Source organism: Onychomys torridus, chromosome 3, assembly GCF_903995425.1.
Source record: "Onychomys torridus chromosome 3, mOncTor1.1, whole genome shotgun sequence".
Lineage (NCBI taxonomy): Eukaryota > Metazoa > Chordata > Mammalia > Rodentia > Cricetidae > Onychomys > Onychomys torridus.
The window spans coordinates 34,782,376-34,797,255 of record NC_050445.1 but is presented as its reverse complement, the minus strand read 5'-3'; the positions used below and the strand labels follow the sequence as shown (position 1 = coordinate 34,797,255).

Sequence of the window (14,880 nt, the reverse complement as noted above, 5' to 3'; positions counted from 1 at the left end):
GCCCATCTTCTCAGGGACACACGGGACTGGCATTGTCTGGAAAACAGAGACCACAGGGGACAAAGAGGGCTGAACCATCAGAACTGACAAGGAGGGAGATGCGTGGTCATCCAGGAGTCAAGAGCCATCCGGCCTGGGGGGTGAAGAGGTCACCTCAAGAGAGTGGCCTGTGGACCCTGAAGCTGGGTACCCACAAGTGACAGAGCTGGGGATCGGGTCTCAGACAGGACTCCAGCCTGGAGCCTTTTTGCCCTTTGATCTTTTTGGTATCTAAGTTTGCTCCAACTCTGGAGACTGCAGAAGCAGCAGAGTGAGGAGACAGTGCGGGGTGGGGGGCAGGGGACAGTGGAAGGGCAGGTTCTTTCCTCTCTCTTCTGCAGGCTTAGGCCCAGAGGAAACAGGTGTGGGCTCAAGCAGAGGAGAGAAGCTTTGGAAACAGATGAGAGTTTTAACGTGAACTTAGACTGCTGAGGATCTGAAAATGAGATCATGTTGCCTTTGTGAAAGGACCAGAAATGCTGTGACATCTGCCTGAGATACCAACAAAGGTGGAGGGCAGCAAGGCTATAGGTCACGATGGAAGATGGGGCAAGACGAAGATGACGTTTCTGCCAGGTCCCCTCGGTGTCTGCCCAGCTATGTAAAGGTTGACTTCACTCAGTGTGAGCTCTGCATTTTGTTTGTTTGTTTTTTGTTTTTTTTTGAGACAAAGTTTCTCTGTGTGTCATCCTGGCTGTCCTGGAATTCACTCTGTGGACCAGGCTGGCCTTGAATTTCACAGAGATCCACCTGCTTCTGCTTCCAGAGTGCTGGGATTAAAGGTGTGCACCACCACAACCCAGCCTCCTTTTTTTTTTTTTTTTTAATTTAAAAGGGTAAATTACAAAGACCTGTGGTAAAATACAACGTTTAAATGTGTAGTGTTCACGGTGGAATACCTTTAAAAGAACACATTTGTGTATGGACTCTGGAAGGAAGTCAGCTGTTGATAGACTCCACAACATAGGAATACTCAAGAACTTGTTTCTCCTTTCTTAGCTTTGCCTTTCTAGAGCATCATACAGCCTGCCGCCAACTGTCCCTTAGTATGCTAAGTAGGTCAGTGCAGATGAAATTGTACCCAGCAGCCACAGGGCAGCTCCCACATTTATTCAGATTTAACATTGGTCTTTCTATTCTTCCTCACCCCCAAGTGTTCTAGGATTAAGGGAGACTCCATCCAGATCCGGAGGAGTAGATCCTATGGACGAAGACAAGCTGGTGAGCTTGGTACACCATAGCTAAAGGAGATGCATTTGGTTCTATCTTTCCTGGTCTCTTCAATGGGCCCAGGAGGCTCTGTCTGGGAAGAGGGGAGTCATACTCACTCTTCATTGACAAAGATGAGTTCCACAGAAGTTTGTCTGTTGCTTACGTCAAGACCTGTAGTGGTAAAGAAACACAGGAAGTGAAACTGAGGCTGGAGTGGACTCTGTATGTGGAAGTCCAGGGGTTCAGGGCAGGGGCAGAGGTGTGATAGGTGACCTCCTCCCCTTCTCTCTGGTCTGACGGTACAGTGAGGCTGTAGATACAGACAGACCCTGGAGTTTTGCAATAACTCTTGAGCACCTGGGACGAAGAGAAGTGGCGGTGGGGAGCTGTAAGCAAAGTCGGAAGGAAGAATGTGCATGGGTAAAGGGTACTTGGGTCATGACAGCTGGCATGGGGAAAGGGGGGGGGATGAAGATGAGGGGATGGGCACCAGGTTGGGCAGTGTCCCAGTGGAGACTGGCAGGGAATCCGGGGGAGGGGGGAGAAGCAAAGGGGAGATGAGCTCCGGGGAACTGTACCCATGAGCTCAGCCTCCTCAGTGCTGGAGTTGCCTGCCCCCAGCTGCTCCTCCTCAGCATTGATCAGCTCCTGCAGCACGGCCTCCACGATGGGCATCACCATGGCGGTGGTGGAGGTGTTGGAGAGCCACATGGACAGCATGGTGGTGCAGCACATGAAGCACAGCAGCAGCCTGTGGAGGGCAGGGACGGTTGGGGCCGAGCGTGAACCTGCTGAATGGGCCCTTAGGACCCACAGCGCACATTCAGCTTCAAACTCCCAGTGCTTGGTGCAGAGTAACCTTTATTTCAACACCGGTCCGGTGAGTGATTCGCATTTCACAGCTAGTGACCTTGGCCAGGAAGAAGCCTTTCAGAAGGAAAGGATAGCTTTGGCAGAAAGGTTCCAGGGTATGGACTCATGGGTTGTTCTTGCTCTGTGGGCATTAGGTGGAGCTCTGTGATGTGTCTCTTATGGACAAGGGGGTTCTTTTTCCTCTCCCTGCAGCCAGCAAGTCTAGGGCACAAACTGCATCCCTTGATCCGTGCACATCAGCATAGTTATTTGGGAGCAAACAGAGATGAATGTCTGGCACTCACTTTTCCCCACTACTTGTCTCGGCGTCAGCTAGCTGCAAGGATGGCCACAGAGACCCCAAAGTGTTCCCTGTCATCGCTTGTGTGCGTGTCTCCAGCTGGTCTCTGAAAGAGGCAAGCTTGGAGGAATGCAGAGCAAAAACCACCTTCAGCTTACTTCCCTTTGACTTTGAAGCATGGTGCATGCTGTTCCTGCACAGATCTGGTGCTAGTTGCCATTAGATAAGCCGACCCAAAGATGACTTTGTCTATATTTTAGATGACTTTGCACAATCTGGGGTCAGCACATACGTGGATTGTGCCCAAGTAGGGCAGAGTCCTACCGGGGTTTGGTTTGAGCCGACGGCAACATAGTTCAAATGTGTTGCACACCCACTGGTAGCATGCCACGCGGGTGCAAACTTGCTGGGTAGTGTGGTAAACAGGGAAGAAGGGAAACACAAATGGGTGAAAACTCTTGTAGATAGTACAGAGTTTCCAAGAGCTATGCAGGGGCTGGAGATGTGGCTCAGAGCTAGAGTGCTTGCCTAGGGCGAGGCCCTGGGCTTGCTTCACTCTCTCCTCCCACCCCCTCACCCAGAACCACAAAAGAAACAAAATAAAATTAAAATAAAGAAGCCACAAGGTCCCAAGATGATGGAAGAAATGCCCCCGTGTGCCTAGGAAGCTGAGCGGGCAGACGGTTGCTGGGCTTGCTTGGATTAAGCGGTAGTTAGCAACGCCCCTTAGCAACCTGGGAGACAGGAACATGCTTTAGAGTTTCAACGTATTAGTCTAGAAGACTAATTAATTTGCAGTTTGCCCCTCTGACTGGTGGGGGAGCTTATGTAAGACGTAGTGAGAAGTTATGAACTAGGGAGAGCCGTGCCATGGAAGTGGAGCTGTCCACCCCGATGCCCCCACATACTCTGTGAGAGTGAGAATCTCCTCTTTGTTGGCCTCTTGATGGCAGAGAGGAAGAGGGAAGAGAGAGCATGTGAGGACATGGTCACACACTGCACATCGGACGGATCTGCGGTCTAAAGCACCCACCAGCAACCTGGGTGCATGGAAGGAGAGGCCCACCTCTTCTTAAATGACAATGGAAAAGCCACCCAAGTCTTTGTCCAGTGTGCACCCTAGCCTACAGGGCAAACATTGGGAAACTGTTTCTGTTGGCCACAAGGCCCGGAGCTGTTGCACACCTGCTGTCCCTACAGTCTAGGTTGTGAAGAGAATGCCTTAGAGTCAGGCGATAGTTGCATCAGGGCTACTGATCGAATCGGTATTCCACGGTTATCAGATATCTTCCACGGATGCGATGCGGGAAGGAAGAGTCCATCATTCTGATGTCATTTCCCTCTTAGCAGAGGCGCTCAAATACACATCCTGCTGTGACTCAGGCCACGCCCCCACCCCCACCCCCACCCGATGTGTGACTCACATGCCCGGCTTGGCTCCAGCCATCAAGACCATGCGCAGGGCGATGCGCTTGTGCAAATTCCACTTCTCCACAGCTGCTGCCACGCAGATGACACCCAGCAGCAGCAGTGTGGTGTTCTTGAAGTACTCGGCCGCCACCTGTAGAGAGGCCAGGAAGGTCAGCCGGGAAAGGGTCATGGCCAGTACAGTGTGTTCTGAGAGCCAGAGGCTGGCGAAGGAGAAGCAGGGAAGTGAGGCTTGTTCAAATAGCTGGTTATTCCCTTCCCTTAGCTTCCTTCAGTTCTGGGTTCAAACCCAGGGCCTTTCCCATGCTGGACAAACACTCTCCCATGAACCTCCACCACTAGCTAAAAATAGGTGATTATTTAAAAATAGCAACTCCTAAGCACCAACTGACCTTGGTCATCTACCATGTTAAGGCCATTTTATTCCATCCCTCCAATAACTCCATGAGGCTAATAGTCTCTCCATTGGTAGAAGGCACTACATTTGAATTCGATATGAATGGATTTTTCTTTAATATATTTATTTTTATGAATGTGAGTTTTAAAAAGTTAATACTCATACATACATGTTTTTATTTTGGTCTTAAAAAACTTATTAAAACAGTATGTGGTAGCATAGAGCTGTGCTGGGATTATAGTCAAGTACTGCCACACTCAGTGGGATAGAATTCTTGAAGGTAATTTTACAATTTGCCTTCCCCTTTTCCTGTTTCACTCAAATGAAGAAGAGCTGACACATTAATAAGGAAAGAACAAAATTTATAGACTATAATTAATTTTCCATCCTTCACTTTGGTTAACTCTCTTCTTGTCTACATTGTCTCCCTAGATACCCATCCCATCCTTGTTGACTCCACCCATGGCCAGCGCTCCCCTTTCTCATCAACTATACTCTGCTATGTTCTCCCTGGAACATTCTATCTTCATCTCTGGCCGTACATTCAGAACAGACTTCAAAGCCAAGTTCAGGTGCGGTGCCCTCCAGAGAACCTTCCTGTGGTGCTAGCCTCTGACCGTCCCCTGTGGAGACCTTTAATTCTGTACCCTATAGAGTGTGTGGGGGCAAGGCTGGGGTTGTGGCTTTAATAAATTCTATACATAGCAGAGAGCTCAGGGCAAGACTGGGGGCTGGGGTGGTGGCTTGAGGTGTGTCCTATAGTTGAGTTAGTTTTCACATCCATCTCTTCAGTTCTTTTTAGAAAAAATTTTGGATTACCAACAGTGGAATAACATGCAAAAGTAGATAATAAATAATCATCACATCGTTGGAAGAAGCACAGCAGGAAGTGAGGAGTTGAACTTTGAAATGTAAAATGTTTCTTGGAGTGAGTGCACAAGAACATTTTTTAACTGCAGGAAAAATAATTGAGCAGTAAAGGACATTTAAATATAGTAAAAATGTGCAATTGGAAGTCAATATTTCTATAATCACATTTAGAGTTTCCTTTTGGTTATTGAATTAAAAGAAGCTGGGGGACTAGAGAGTCGGCTTGGTTGGTGAAAGTATGTGCCAGTCAGCCTGATGACACAAACTTGGATCCCCTGAAGCCATGTAAAAAGCATGCACCCGTAATCCCATGGGGATTATGTGTAATCGCATCTACTCCCATGGGGCGATGGGAGGTGGACAGGACAGTCATCTGGAAGCTCTCAGGTCAGCTAGACTGTCCTATGGTGGCAGAAACAAGAGAGACCCTGCCTCAAACAAGACGGAAGGCAAGGACTAGTTTCTTAAAATTGTCCACTGACCTCCACATACACACTGTGGAACATATGTGCCTGCAGTCACCACCCCTCCAATATAGTTAGTTGCTTATTGGAGAATGAAGGGAGGCACAGTAGGGGATGTAAGAGGACACAGTTCTTACCCGCCGTAAGGGAGGTGTCATTTAATAATGTCTAAAACCAGTGACTTCAGAACTAATGCAACAGCATGTGGGAATATGGTGATTAATGCCAGGGGGTGAGCGTAGGTGAAAGGCGCTTACCTATGCTCACTTAGAAAAAGTGAAGTGAGGAAGAGCTGGGGAAGGGGACAGCTGGCTTTCATGATAACTTTGTTCAAATAACCTTTTATCGCCACAACAAAGGCACCTGCCCCATTTCCCTGCACTCTTTCTTTTTGTCCCATGGAAATTCCATGAGTTGTTTTTTCACAGCATGGTTCATGTCTCTGACTATTTCCTGGGAGGCAGAGCCTATGCTTCTGGTTGACCTAGCTCTTGTCCCCAAGCTTACTCCTCAGCAGATCATGGTCACTAACACTCCCTGAGGCCATAGAAGGTCTCCTACTATGAGTGGTTTGAAGCCTTTCTGGGAAAGATGCAGTCCTCTAGGAGTGAGCATGGCTCAGATGCTGGAAGGCTCTACTGTGGGGGCTAGCACCTTCCTAGGCTTCTGTGAGTTAGCTTGGGGACAGGTTTGTATTTTCCTTTGTCTACTGAGAGGGAACCACCCAGCACACATGAGACATGGAAATTGTGCGGAATGGTCCCTCTACTACCCTATGACCCCTGCTTCTTACCACTGAAGAGTTGATGAGACTCTAATTCTTTTCCCAGGAGGCTGGTAACTAGCAACAGTGTGTTCTCCATTTCTTTGGCATGTGTCGTCCCGTAACACCAGTTTGTCTGTGACGTCTTTTAGAAGACTCAGTGCTACACCAGAGGTAAGACTGCTTTCTCTGGGGCCCATCCAAGGGTAAGAGGAGGAACTCCAGGTAGACTGGAGCACCTTCTACACTCCAGGTGTTTGCAGTTTGCATTTGTGGTCTCCTCTGAGCCCTGCAGAAGTCCTGCTGGACAGACACTGGTTGTGTTTAAGATGAGCGAACTCAGAGAGGTTGAGGAACCTGTGTGGAGCCAGAGCGTGAGGGCAAAGGCAGGATATCCAACAGAGCTGATGCTAAATCCCACTAGGTAACATGCTGTATGCAGTGAACCAGTGGGAAGCCAGTTGGGAGCAGATCATTTGGTGTCCAGAAAGCACAGGCCAGCATACATTTCCAACCTTCATCCAGGGTCACAGTCCTGACACTGGCTGTAACTGCTGAGGCCTAGTGCCAACCCAAGACTCAGCTTCAGTGTGTTCTTGGCTCTGTGGAGGTTTCTCATTGAGTGTTTGATGGGCTTAGATCAGTTATAGTGTCCTCCCTGAACTCTGGTCTGTGAGCCAGGGGCTCTTGATCTAGACTGTGAATACAGAGATAGCACAGTAAGGTGGGAGGGGGGAGAATTCTAGAGTCAGCCCCCTAGGAAGATTATGCAACCCCTCTTGGCTTTATTCTTTTCATCTAAATGAAAAACAGGGTTATGTAAATCCCTACCTTGTAGAGTTGTTGCCACGATTAAATGCCAGCTGCAAACCTAGCTGGCATGGCCTGCCACATCAACAACCAGGATTTCTGGTGACTCTCTTCCTGTTCCTGGGGACTTTGCTCAAAGCCTGACCCGGTCTGGGCGGTCAGCACACTGAGCAGGCTCATGCACAGAGCAAAGTCTCAGGGCTGCTTCTTCACACTGGTGAATGAAAGCCCTGCTCGGTGGCGGTGTCCGTGACTTCTGCAGTCTACTGACTTTTCTTCCACATTAAGACCTCGCTTATTTAGAACCCCTCCAGGAAATCTCCAAGGCTCCTAAGGATTATCTTAACTGTTTTCTAAAGGGTGTTACCTGCTTCCTGGCTTCATTAGAGCTCTCACCTGCCTGCTCCAGTCTCTTTCCAACATGGACAGCTTTCCTGAGTCCCTACTCCCAACCCAGCAATGTCCACAAACGGGCACGCACACCACACTAGCTGCTGCCAGTACAGAGTCTCCCTTCCCCTGTCCACATCTTATAGTTTTTCTATCTTGTTCTCAGGGCATGCAGTGTCCTCTATCGGGACAAATGCCCTTAGCTGTCCTTTCCTCAAGTTCTAATACTTGTTGACTTGGAAGACCCAATAGCAGAACCTGTTAGAGTTATCTCTAAGGAGCACTAGGTTCTAACAGGGCGCTCCTCCCAGGAAGAAAGCACAGGGATTTGTGATGAGTGTGAGCGGTCACTGTCTTCTCTGCCTTTCAGCTCTGTGACTTTCCTCGGGTGCCACACTCTTGACCTCGGAGCGAGTATTTGGAGATTGCGTTTTAGAAGAGATGGGTCCCCTTGAAACGATGTCGTCACAGAGGGGTACGGTGAGGAGCCTGGGTTCTGGAGATCAGCCGGTGGCTGTTACCCCTACCCCACACCCACCATATTGGTCACTCCGGCCTGTGAAGTGGCAAGAGCAGAGCTACATAACTCAATGTGTAACAGCGAGGCCTTGGCAGCCCTGAGGGAGCCAGAGCAGCTGGGCCCTAAGAAATGCTCAGCAGGAAGAACTTATGGAAAAAGGAAAAGAAATCAGTGCCAGGGGTGGGGAGGGGGAGTAGGTCAGCCAGCACAAGCAAGAAAAGGGAATGAGAAGAAACAGGAGGACAGGGCAGGCCCGAGAGATAGAGATCTCTCCAGGTTTCCTCAGTGAGAGGGAGGGACGATTTCGAAAGAGCTACTGGCTTGGCTTTGGTTTGGGGAAACAAAAGCCACTGGATGCCTGTTAACTAACTAGTCCTTTGTTAGGGAATTGCAGGTGACTTCAGCTAAAGGTGAGCTTTAAACATTACTTTCCTTGGACACGCATGTACCCTGGACACAGCTGCCTTCCTTTATCTGCGGTTTTAGTGACCCGAGGCTAACAGTGGTTTGAAAATGGAGAATTCCAGAAATAAACAACCCCTAAATTTTAACTTGTACTCTTCCCAGTAGCAGTATGAAATCTCCTGCCTCCTATTTGGGACATGAGTTATCCCCAGGCCCAACGGATCTACTCGATATGTGCTATTCTCCTGCTGGTCATCCGACAGCCGTGTTCGTCCTTAGAATCACTGACATACTGTAGCAACTCATTGTAGTTAATGACGACCCTAAAGCCGGAAGTGGAGTGAGACAAAGGTGACAGTGGCCTTAAGCTCGAGAGGGACATTCGAACTCTGGTCTTCAGCAGCAAAACTGCAGGGCACCAAGCAACATAATACGTCTAGTGTTTAATGCTCCACGTCTCTAGGCAACCATAGGGAGACTTGGAACATAGCCCCTATGTATAATGTATAAGTGTGTGTGTGTGTTTTGTGTGTGTGTGTGTGTGTGTGTGTGTGTGTGTGTGTGTGTGTGTGTGTAGAGTGGACTATGGAGTATTACTTTAATCATATTTTAACTTTTTTTTAATGGAAGGAAGGAGATTGTGTTTTTGTTCCCAAAAGTTTGAGAATGGAAATCCATATCAATTTCATCTTGCTTGAATGTGGACTTGAACCTCTTTGGGGGCCATCCTCGTGGGAGGCAGACAGACAGACAGACGACCAACTCCTTGTTCTTGCCTGTAAGCTGGTGCTGTGATAGGTGTTTTCACATTCAGAACAGCACAAATACCCACGGGGGTAGGTACGTCCACGTTGGCAGGTTTTACGATGTGGGCAAAATTCTCATTGAGCCTAAAGCTTGCTATTTTGGCTAGAATGGCCAGCCCCTGAGTTCCCAGGATCCACCTTTCTCTAGTCCACAGGAGTAGGAGCAGCACCTGACACCCACAGACACATCTGGTATTCTCAAGGGTGCTAGAGATTTGAACTCAGGTCCTCTCGATGTCACAGAAAGTTCTCTAACTCACTAGACCATCTCCCCAGCCCCAGTTGATGTTTTATGTTGGACTGCATTCATAGTTATTTTAGGGTGCATGCAGTCTGGGGGCCAGAGACTGGACACACCTGCAACTTAATCCTAGGAGTGGATGCCTGACTTAGCTTTCCCTTAACACCGAGGGCTGTCAAAGCCAGAGACAGTACTCCACTCTGGCAAGTGTCTAAGGAGGATATGAAGGCCAGCCATGTCTACCTCTCTCTTTGCCATCCCCTCCAGGCAGTGATGCCACTACTCTGAGAATGCCCTGCAGGGGCTCCAGCCCCTTCTCATCAGCTGATCTTCATTCCTGGGGACACTAGTCTTCAAATATATCTGCTGCTGCAGCCAATTCCAGGGGTAGTCAGGCAAGGAAGGGACCAGGGAAGTCTAAGTATCTGGTACCCCAGCTGGTGCCCATCCCTATTTGAGTAGGTCTTGCTCTTTTTACTGTTTTGCATACTGAGTCTCTTAAGACTGGGTTTAAAGAAAAGGTACTGAGTCAGGTCTGGTGGCACATAGCAGTAATGCCAACTGAGGCAAGAGGATGGAGGAGTTGGAGGCCAGCCTGGGCTGCATAGTAAGACTCTCGTTCCTCAACAAATAAATGAAGGCCCACAGAAAGGAAAAAAGGAAAGGAAAAAAAAAGGTATTGTTGCTTATGAAAAATATTCTTTTGGGGGCTGGAGAATGGCTCAGTGGGAAAGAGCATTTGCTGCTTTTCTGGAGGACCTGGATTCGGTCCCTAGCACCCACACCAGGTGGCTCACAAGTGCCTGTAATTTCGGCTCTAGGGGATCTGACTCTCTCTGGCCTCAAGGGTACCTGCATGAATGCACACAAACTCACCCAGGCACACATACATACACATAAATAAAATAAAATAAATAAATAATAAAAAATTAAAAAAAAGTATTTTAACACTCTACTTTAGCAAGGAGTCCTAGATAGACATCCAGAGAGACCCCAAACCTAGCCTAGCTCCCATATGGCTAGGGGTCTTTATTCTCCATGACTCCAGTTTCTGACTTGGGACTGTGTGAAGTACACAGAGTGGGGAGGTTGAGGTAGGAGCTGGGCTCTAGGCCAGGCATGAAGTTTGGTCTGGAAACAGCTCAGAGGAAGATATTCCTCTGACAGCAACAAGAACCTAGCCTCAGAGGCTCCTGGGTCTCCAGCTTCCTATATCAGGTCTGATATAAAGTTCAGCTGAGGTTGATGGGCAGGCTCAGCTTATGGCAGATGGCCCACCTAGTGTGCAGCCCACATCCCTGAGGGGCCTGCGCAGGAGGGTCAGCCCTTTCTGACCTTGAGAGTGGAGTGGGGGTTGAACAAACAGAGAAAGCCAGGGTTTGTACAGCAGGCAGGCATCCAGAGGGTCAGAAAGACTGGGAGCCAGCAGGGAATCAGATTCATGACATCAGACCCCAGCAGGACATGGCTGCTATCCCAGTGGGGGCCACCTCCAATCTCTCCTGCCCTGGCAGGAACTTGAACCTGAGGGAGGCTGGCCCAGTGGCTTGCAGTACAGGGTAGAGGGTGGGGAGGGGGGAGGGTTGTGTACAGACAGGACATGTAAATAAGTAATAAATAAATAAATAAATAAATAATTTCTGTGCCTGGGCTTCCCAGGAAGCTGACCCAAGCTCCTCCCATGGTGCCACCATGCTCCACAGGCCACCCTGGACCTCCATCCTGGCCCTTTGGTGCCCATGGTGTGCCATTCCTCCTAAGCACAGTGAATCTGAGCTAACTGGCGTGGCACTGCTCTTGTGCCCAGGCTATCAGCATCACAGGCAACACAGTAGTAAGGGGTGAACGGACTTCAAGACAGATATAATGTCAGTAACAGTCACAGTGGAGCCCAAACAAACAAAACTAAGTGTAAACACCAACCCCAGATCCAGGACGGAGTTCTGTGCACCAGCAGAGGGAAGTAATGCTGGATTCTCGTGGGAAGAACGTAGGCAGGTATAGGGCAGAATGCTTGGGTGTTGAGGTCAGCTTAGGCTTTGTTTGAAGACCTATTCAAAATCTGAGTGGCAGAGTCCTAAAGTCAAGGAGGCCACAGTGTCCAATCACCTGCCAAGGCACGAAAGTCCATCTCCAGTCCAGTGTCCCTGATGTGGTCATTGTCTCAGACTGTGTGGAATGGGAATATGAGGACCATACACAGCCTCCTGTGTCGGAGCTTTCCCTTACACATGGTACCCATGGCGGGGAGCCCTTGGACTGTTTGGCTTGAGCCTGCCATACGAGGCACAGAAGCCAGAAACCCCGTCTCCCTAAACCATTTCTTCATTCCCCAGGCTTCTTAGGTTCCTGGTCTTTGATGTTCTGGCCAACTCACCTCTGGAAGAGCTCCCTGTACAGACTGCTGAGCTGTGCCCATCATTTATTAACTCACCGGAAGCTTTTGGTACAGATGGCCCAGGGGTCAAGAGTTTAAGTTTTAGAACCCCCCACCCCTGGATTCAAGTCCTGGTTCTATTGCTTACTAACTGTGCAACCTCAGGTAAGTTACTTAACCTTTCTGAACTTCAGTTTGCCCCTCTATGAAAACAAAGATAGGAAACTCCAGCTCATTATAGAAGATAAAATAACACAGTGCCTGCAGATGATGCTCCATTGAGCCTGGCATGAGGTAAAGAGATGAGGAAGAAGCCCCTTTCCCCCAGAATCTCTCATCTTATTTTCTGTTCCTTGGCTGGGATTTATGCCCTTAGCTCTCCTGGTTCTCTGGCCTTTGGACTACAGAGCTCAAACCCAGTGTTTTCCTGGGATTCCTGCAGCAGCAGCAGGTCATGGGATGTCTCAGCAGCATGGTTGAGGCAACTCTTTATAACAAAGTCATCTCTCTCCGTGTCTGTTATACAGCTAAAACCATCCCATTCTCCCTGTTGGATTGCTTTTGTCTTCCCCGGAGCTCTGACTACTATAAATAGCCTCAGGTGGTGGGGACTCAGGAGTCAGAATAAGACTCCAGTGGGCAGAAATGACGTCCTTGACTCTAGTCACCACTGGGCACTGAGTCATCCTGAATGGAAGATCTAGAACTCAGAATGCTGAGTGAATGGTATGAGGGACAAAAGCCACAGTCTCAGGGCCACACCAACCCCACTCACATGCTTTCCTTCGCATGGAGGCCATGCTCTTTAACTCCAAGAAGCACAGGAATGGAGAGCCATGACCTGAGGGCACTGGGACCCATGCAGGCTACAAGAAACTACAAGTCCTAGAGATATGTGTCTATAGACAGTTATCTTTGGTATGTACCTCTTAAAAGGTGAAAACATCAAGTTAGCTCAGAGGGAAGAGAACTACTCTTAGGTGAGGTCTTTGGAAACATTTCAGTAATAGGATTTTAAAAGTGAAGAAATTGCAAAGACTCTTCCAAAACAGAGAGGGCTGCCCAAGTCTCAGCAAGGGGATGGTCAAGCAGGAGCTGGATTAGGAACAGAATGCATGGATGATTTGGAGGCTCTGGAGGAGAATTGCCTAGCTTTCCCCTGTGAGCCCTGATGCTGGTATAAGGGGGCAGCTAGTGGGTGATGCAATGGTGCTTCTTCTGGCCCACAAGGAGCTGCCCCCCATGTCCTTTACCCTGCTGGCATTTTCCTTTAATCCGAGCTAAGGTCAACTGAACAGACTATATTTGGACTAAATTGCTCATTGTAAACATAACCACCTGTAAACCCCTCTAAAGACACAGATGGATTAAGATTTTTGCTTCAAATGATAAAGTACATCTCCTCCCAGAAATAGTAATACCTAATTACACACGAAGGCCATTCCTTTTGAGTTAAAAGACCCTTCCCCAAACTGTAGCCTTCAAAGAGTCTCCCTATTAGGTTGGCCTTCCTGGCTATGCAAAGGGGCGGGACTTGGATAGTTGTTGCTTAGCAACATCTCTATAGTACACTGGGCTGTTGGGTTCTTGCTTCCCCTTCCAGCCGCCCCACCCCACTCCCCAGTGAAGATCTGGTTCCATGTGCAGAATAAGTTTGTACACTTTTCTTGAGGAAAGCTGTTTTGGGGGTTGATTGTTCTTTTAGACACACACACATCCATCACATCTCTCTTTTTACTCTCCAAAGTGGGGAGGGGGCACAAAGTGGGGAGATGGAGCAACTGCCTCACTGCCTGGTCTTTGTATGTGACCTCTTCTTATATCCATGCTGCGCACATATCTGTAGGAACAAAAACTTGCTCATGGTTGGGGATCCTATCCTCAGGCTATGATTACTCACAGGGAAAAAGAAAAAGAAGTTGAAGGCAAACTAACAAAAACTGGTAAGTCAAGTTCATCCCATAGAAAGAGAAGCTGTTCACTGGTGACCCCATACAACCATCAAGGGAACTTTCAATAATGTTCTGTTGTTCAAGGTTAAGGCAGTTCACAGGCCAGCTTCATTCTTTCTCACAGCACAGAGACAGAGACATCCACAACTCCTAGCAACTGATAACACTCTGAAGGCCCATGTATTTTAGGAGTTTTCTTTGTATTGCAGAGTGAACAATGTACAGGCTCTGAAATCTACTAGATACAGTCTGCTGCTTTCTACTGGATGACTGGGATCAGTTTTACTCTCTAGGCCTCTTTCCTCCTGTGTGGGTTGGAGTCATGGACACCCCGTTCCTAGAACTCTTGAGAGTTCTGTATGAAAGAAAGGATGTGGGCTTCTAACACAGTGCCTGACTCGTAGACTAGTCACTCACCTGCTCCCTGCTCTCCCCCGAGCATCTGCCTTGCCCAAATCTGCTGTTAAGTTTTCCTCATCAGGTAACCAAGATCAGTGGTTCTCAACCTTCCTAATGCTGCCCCCCTTTAATACAGTTCCTCATGTTGTGGGGACCCCCAACCATGAAATTATTTCCGTTGCTACTTCAGGACTGTAATTTTGCTACTGTTATGAATCACAATGTAAATCCCTGATAAACAGGATGTCAGATACATGACCCCTGTGAAAGGGCCATGTGACCCCAAAGGGGTCATGACCCACAGGTTGAGAACTACTGCCCTTACGGAGCCAGATGATAACAAAGCAGGCGCACTATTCACCTGGCTCCCACCCTGCAGCGTATTTTGTTTATTTATTTTTTTTAAATAGGCTTTGCCCTGAAATTTGGTCACGGTGTGGGGTTGTTACCAGAAGTTTCATTTGAGCTTTGCCAAATACTATAAAGTGAACAGAAAGGGCCGGCTGCAAGCCAAGAGACCACACAGTGATCTGGAGTTGGGGAGGAAGGATCAGAAATGGTTGTTTTGTCTAAGAAGTGGGAGAAGAAAGAAGCCAGGGCACAGGGACACATAGTAAGTCCCTGTCAACAACTGAGTCCCTCCATGTGAGCTAA

The 14,880-nt window shown here is 48.5% G+C and overlaps 1 protein-coding gene across 1 annotated transcript in view; it reads right to left on the bottom strand.

Moving 5' to 3' along the window:
- Nucleotides 1-14,880, bottom strand: part of Slc13a4 (solute carrier family 13 member 4) — a 37,880-nt gene that overhangs the window by 16,780 nt on the left and 6,220 nt on the right. The window contains exons 3-5 of the mRNA XM_036182926.1: nucleotides 3,829-3,965; nucleotides 1,830-2,002; nucleotides 1,368-1,422 (exon numbers count right to left, since the gene is read on the bottom strand). Coding sequence (XP_036038819.1) covers nucleotides 1,368-1,422; nucleotides 1,830-2,002; nucleotides 3,829-3,965 — 365 coding nt within the window. The remainder of the gene's footprint in view (nucleotides 1-1,367; nucleotides 1,423-1,829; nucleotides 2,003-3,828; nucleotides 3,966-14,880) is intronic.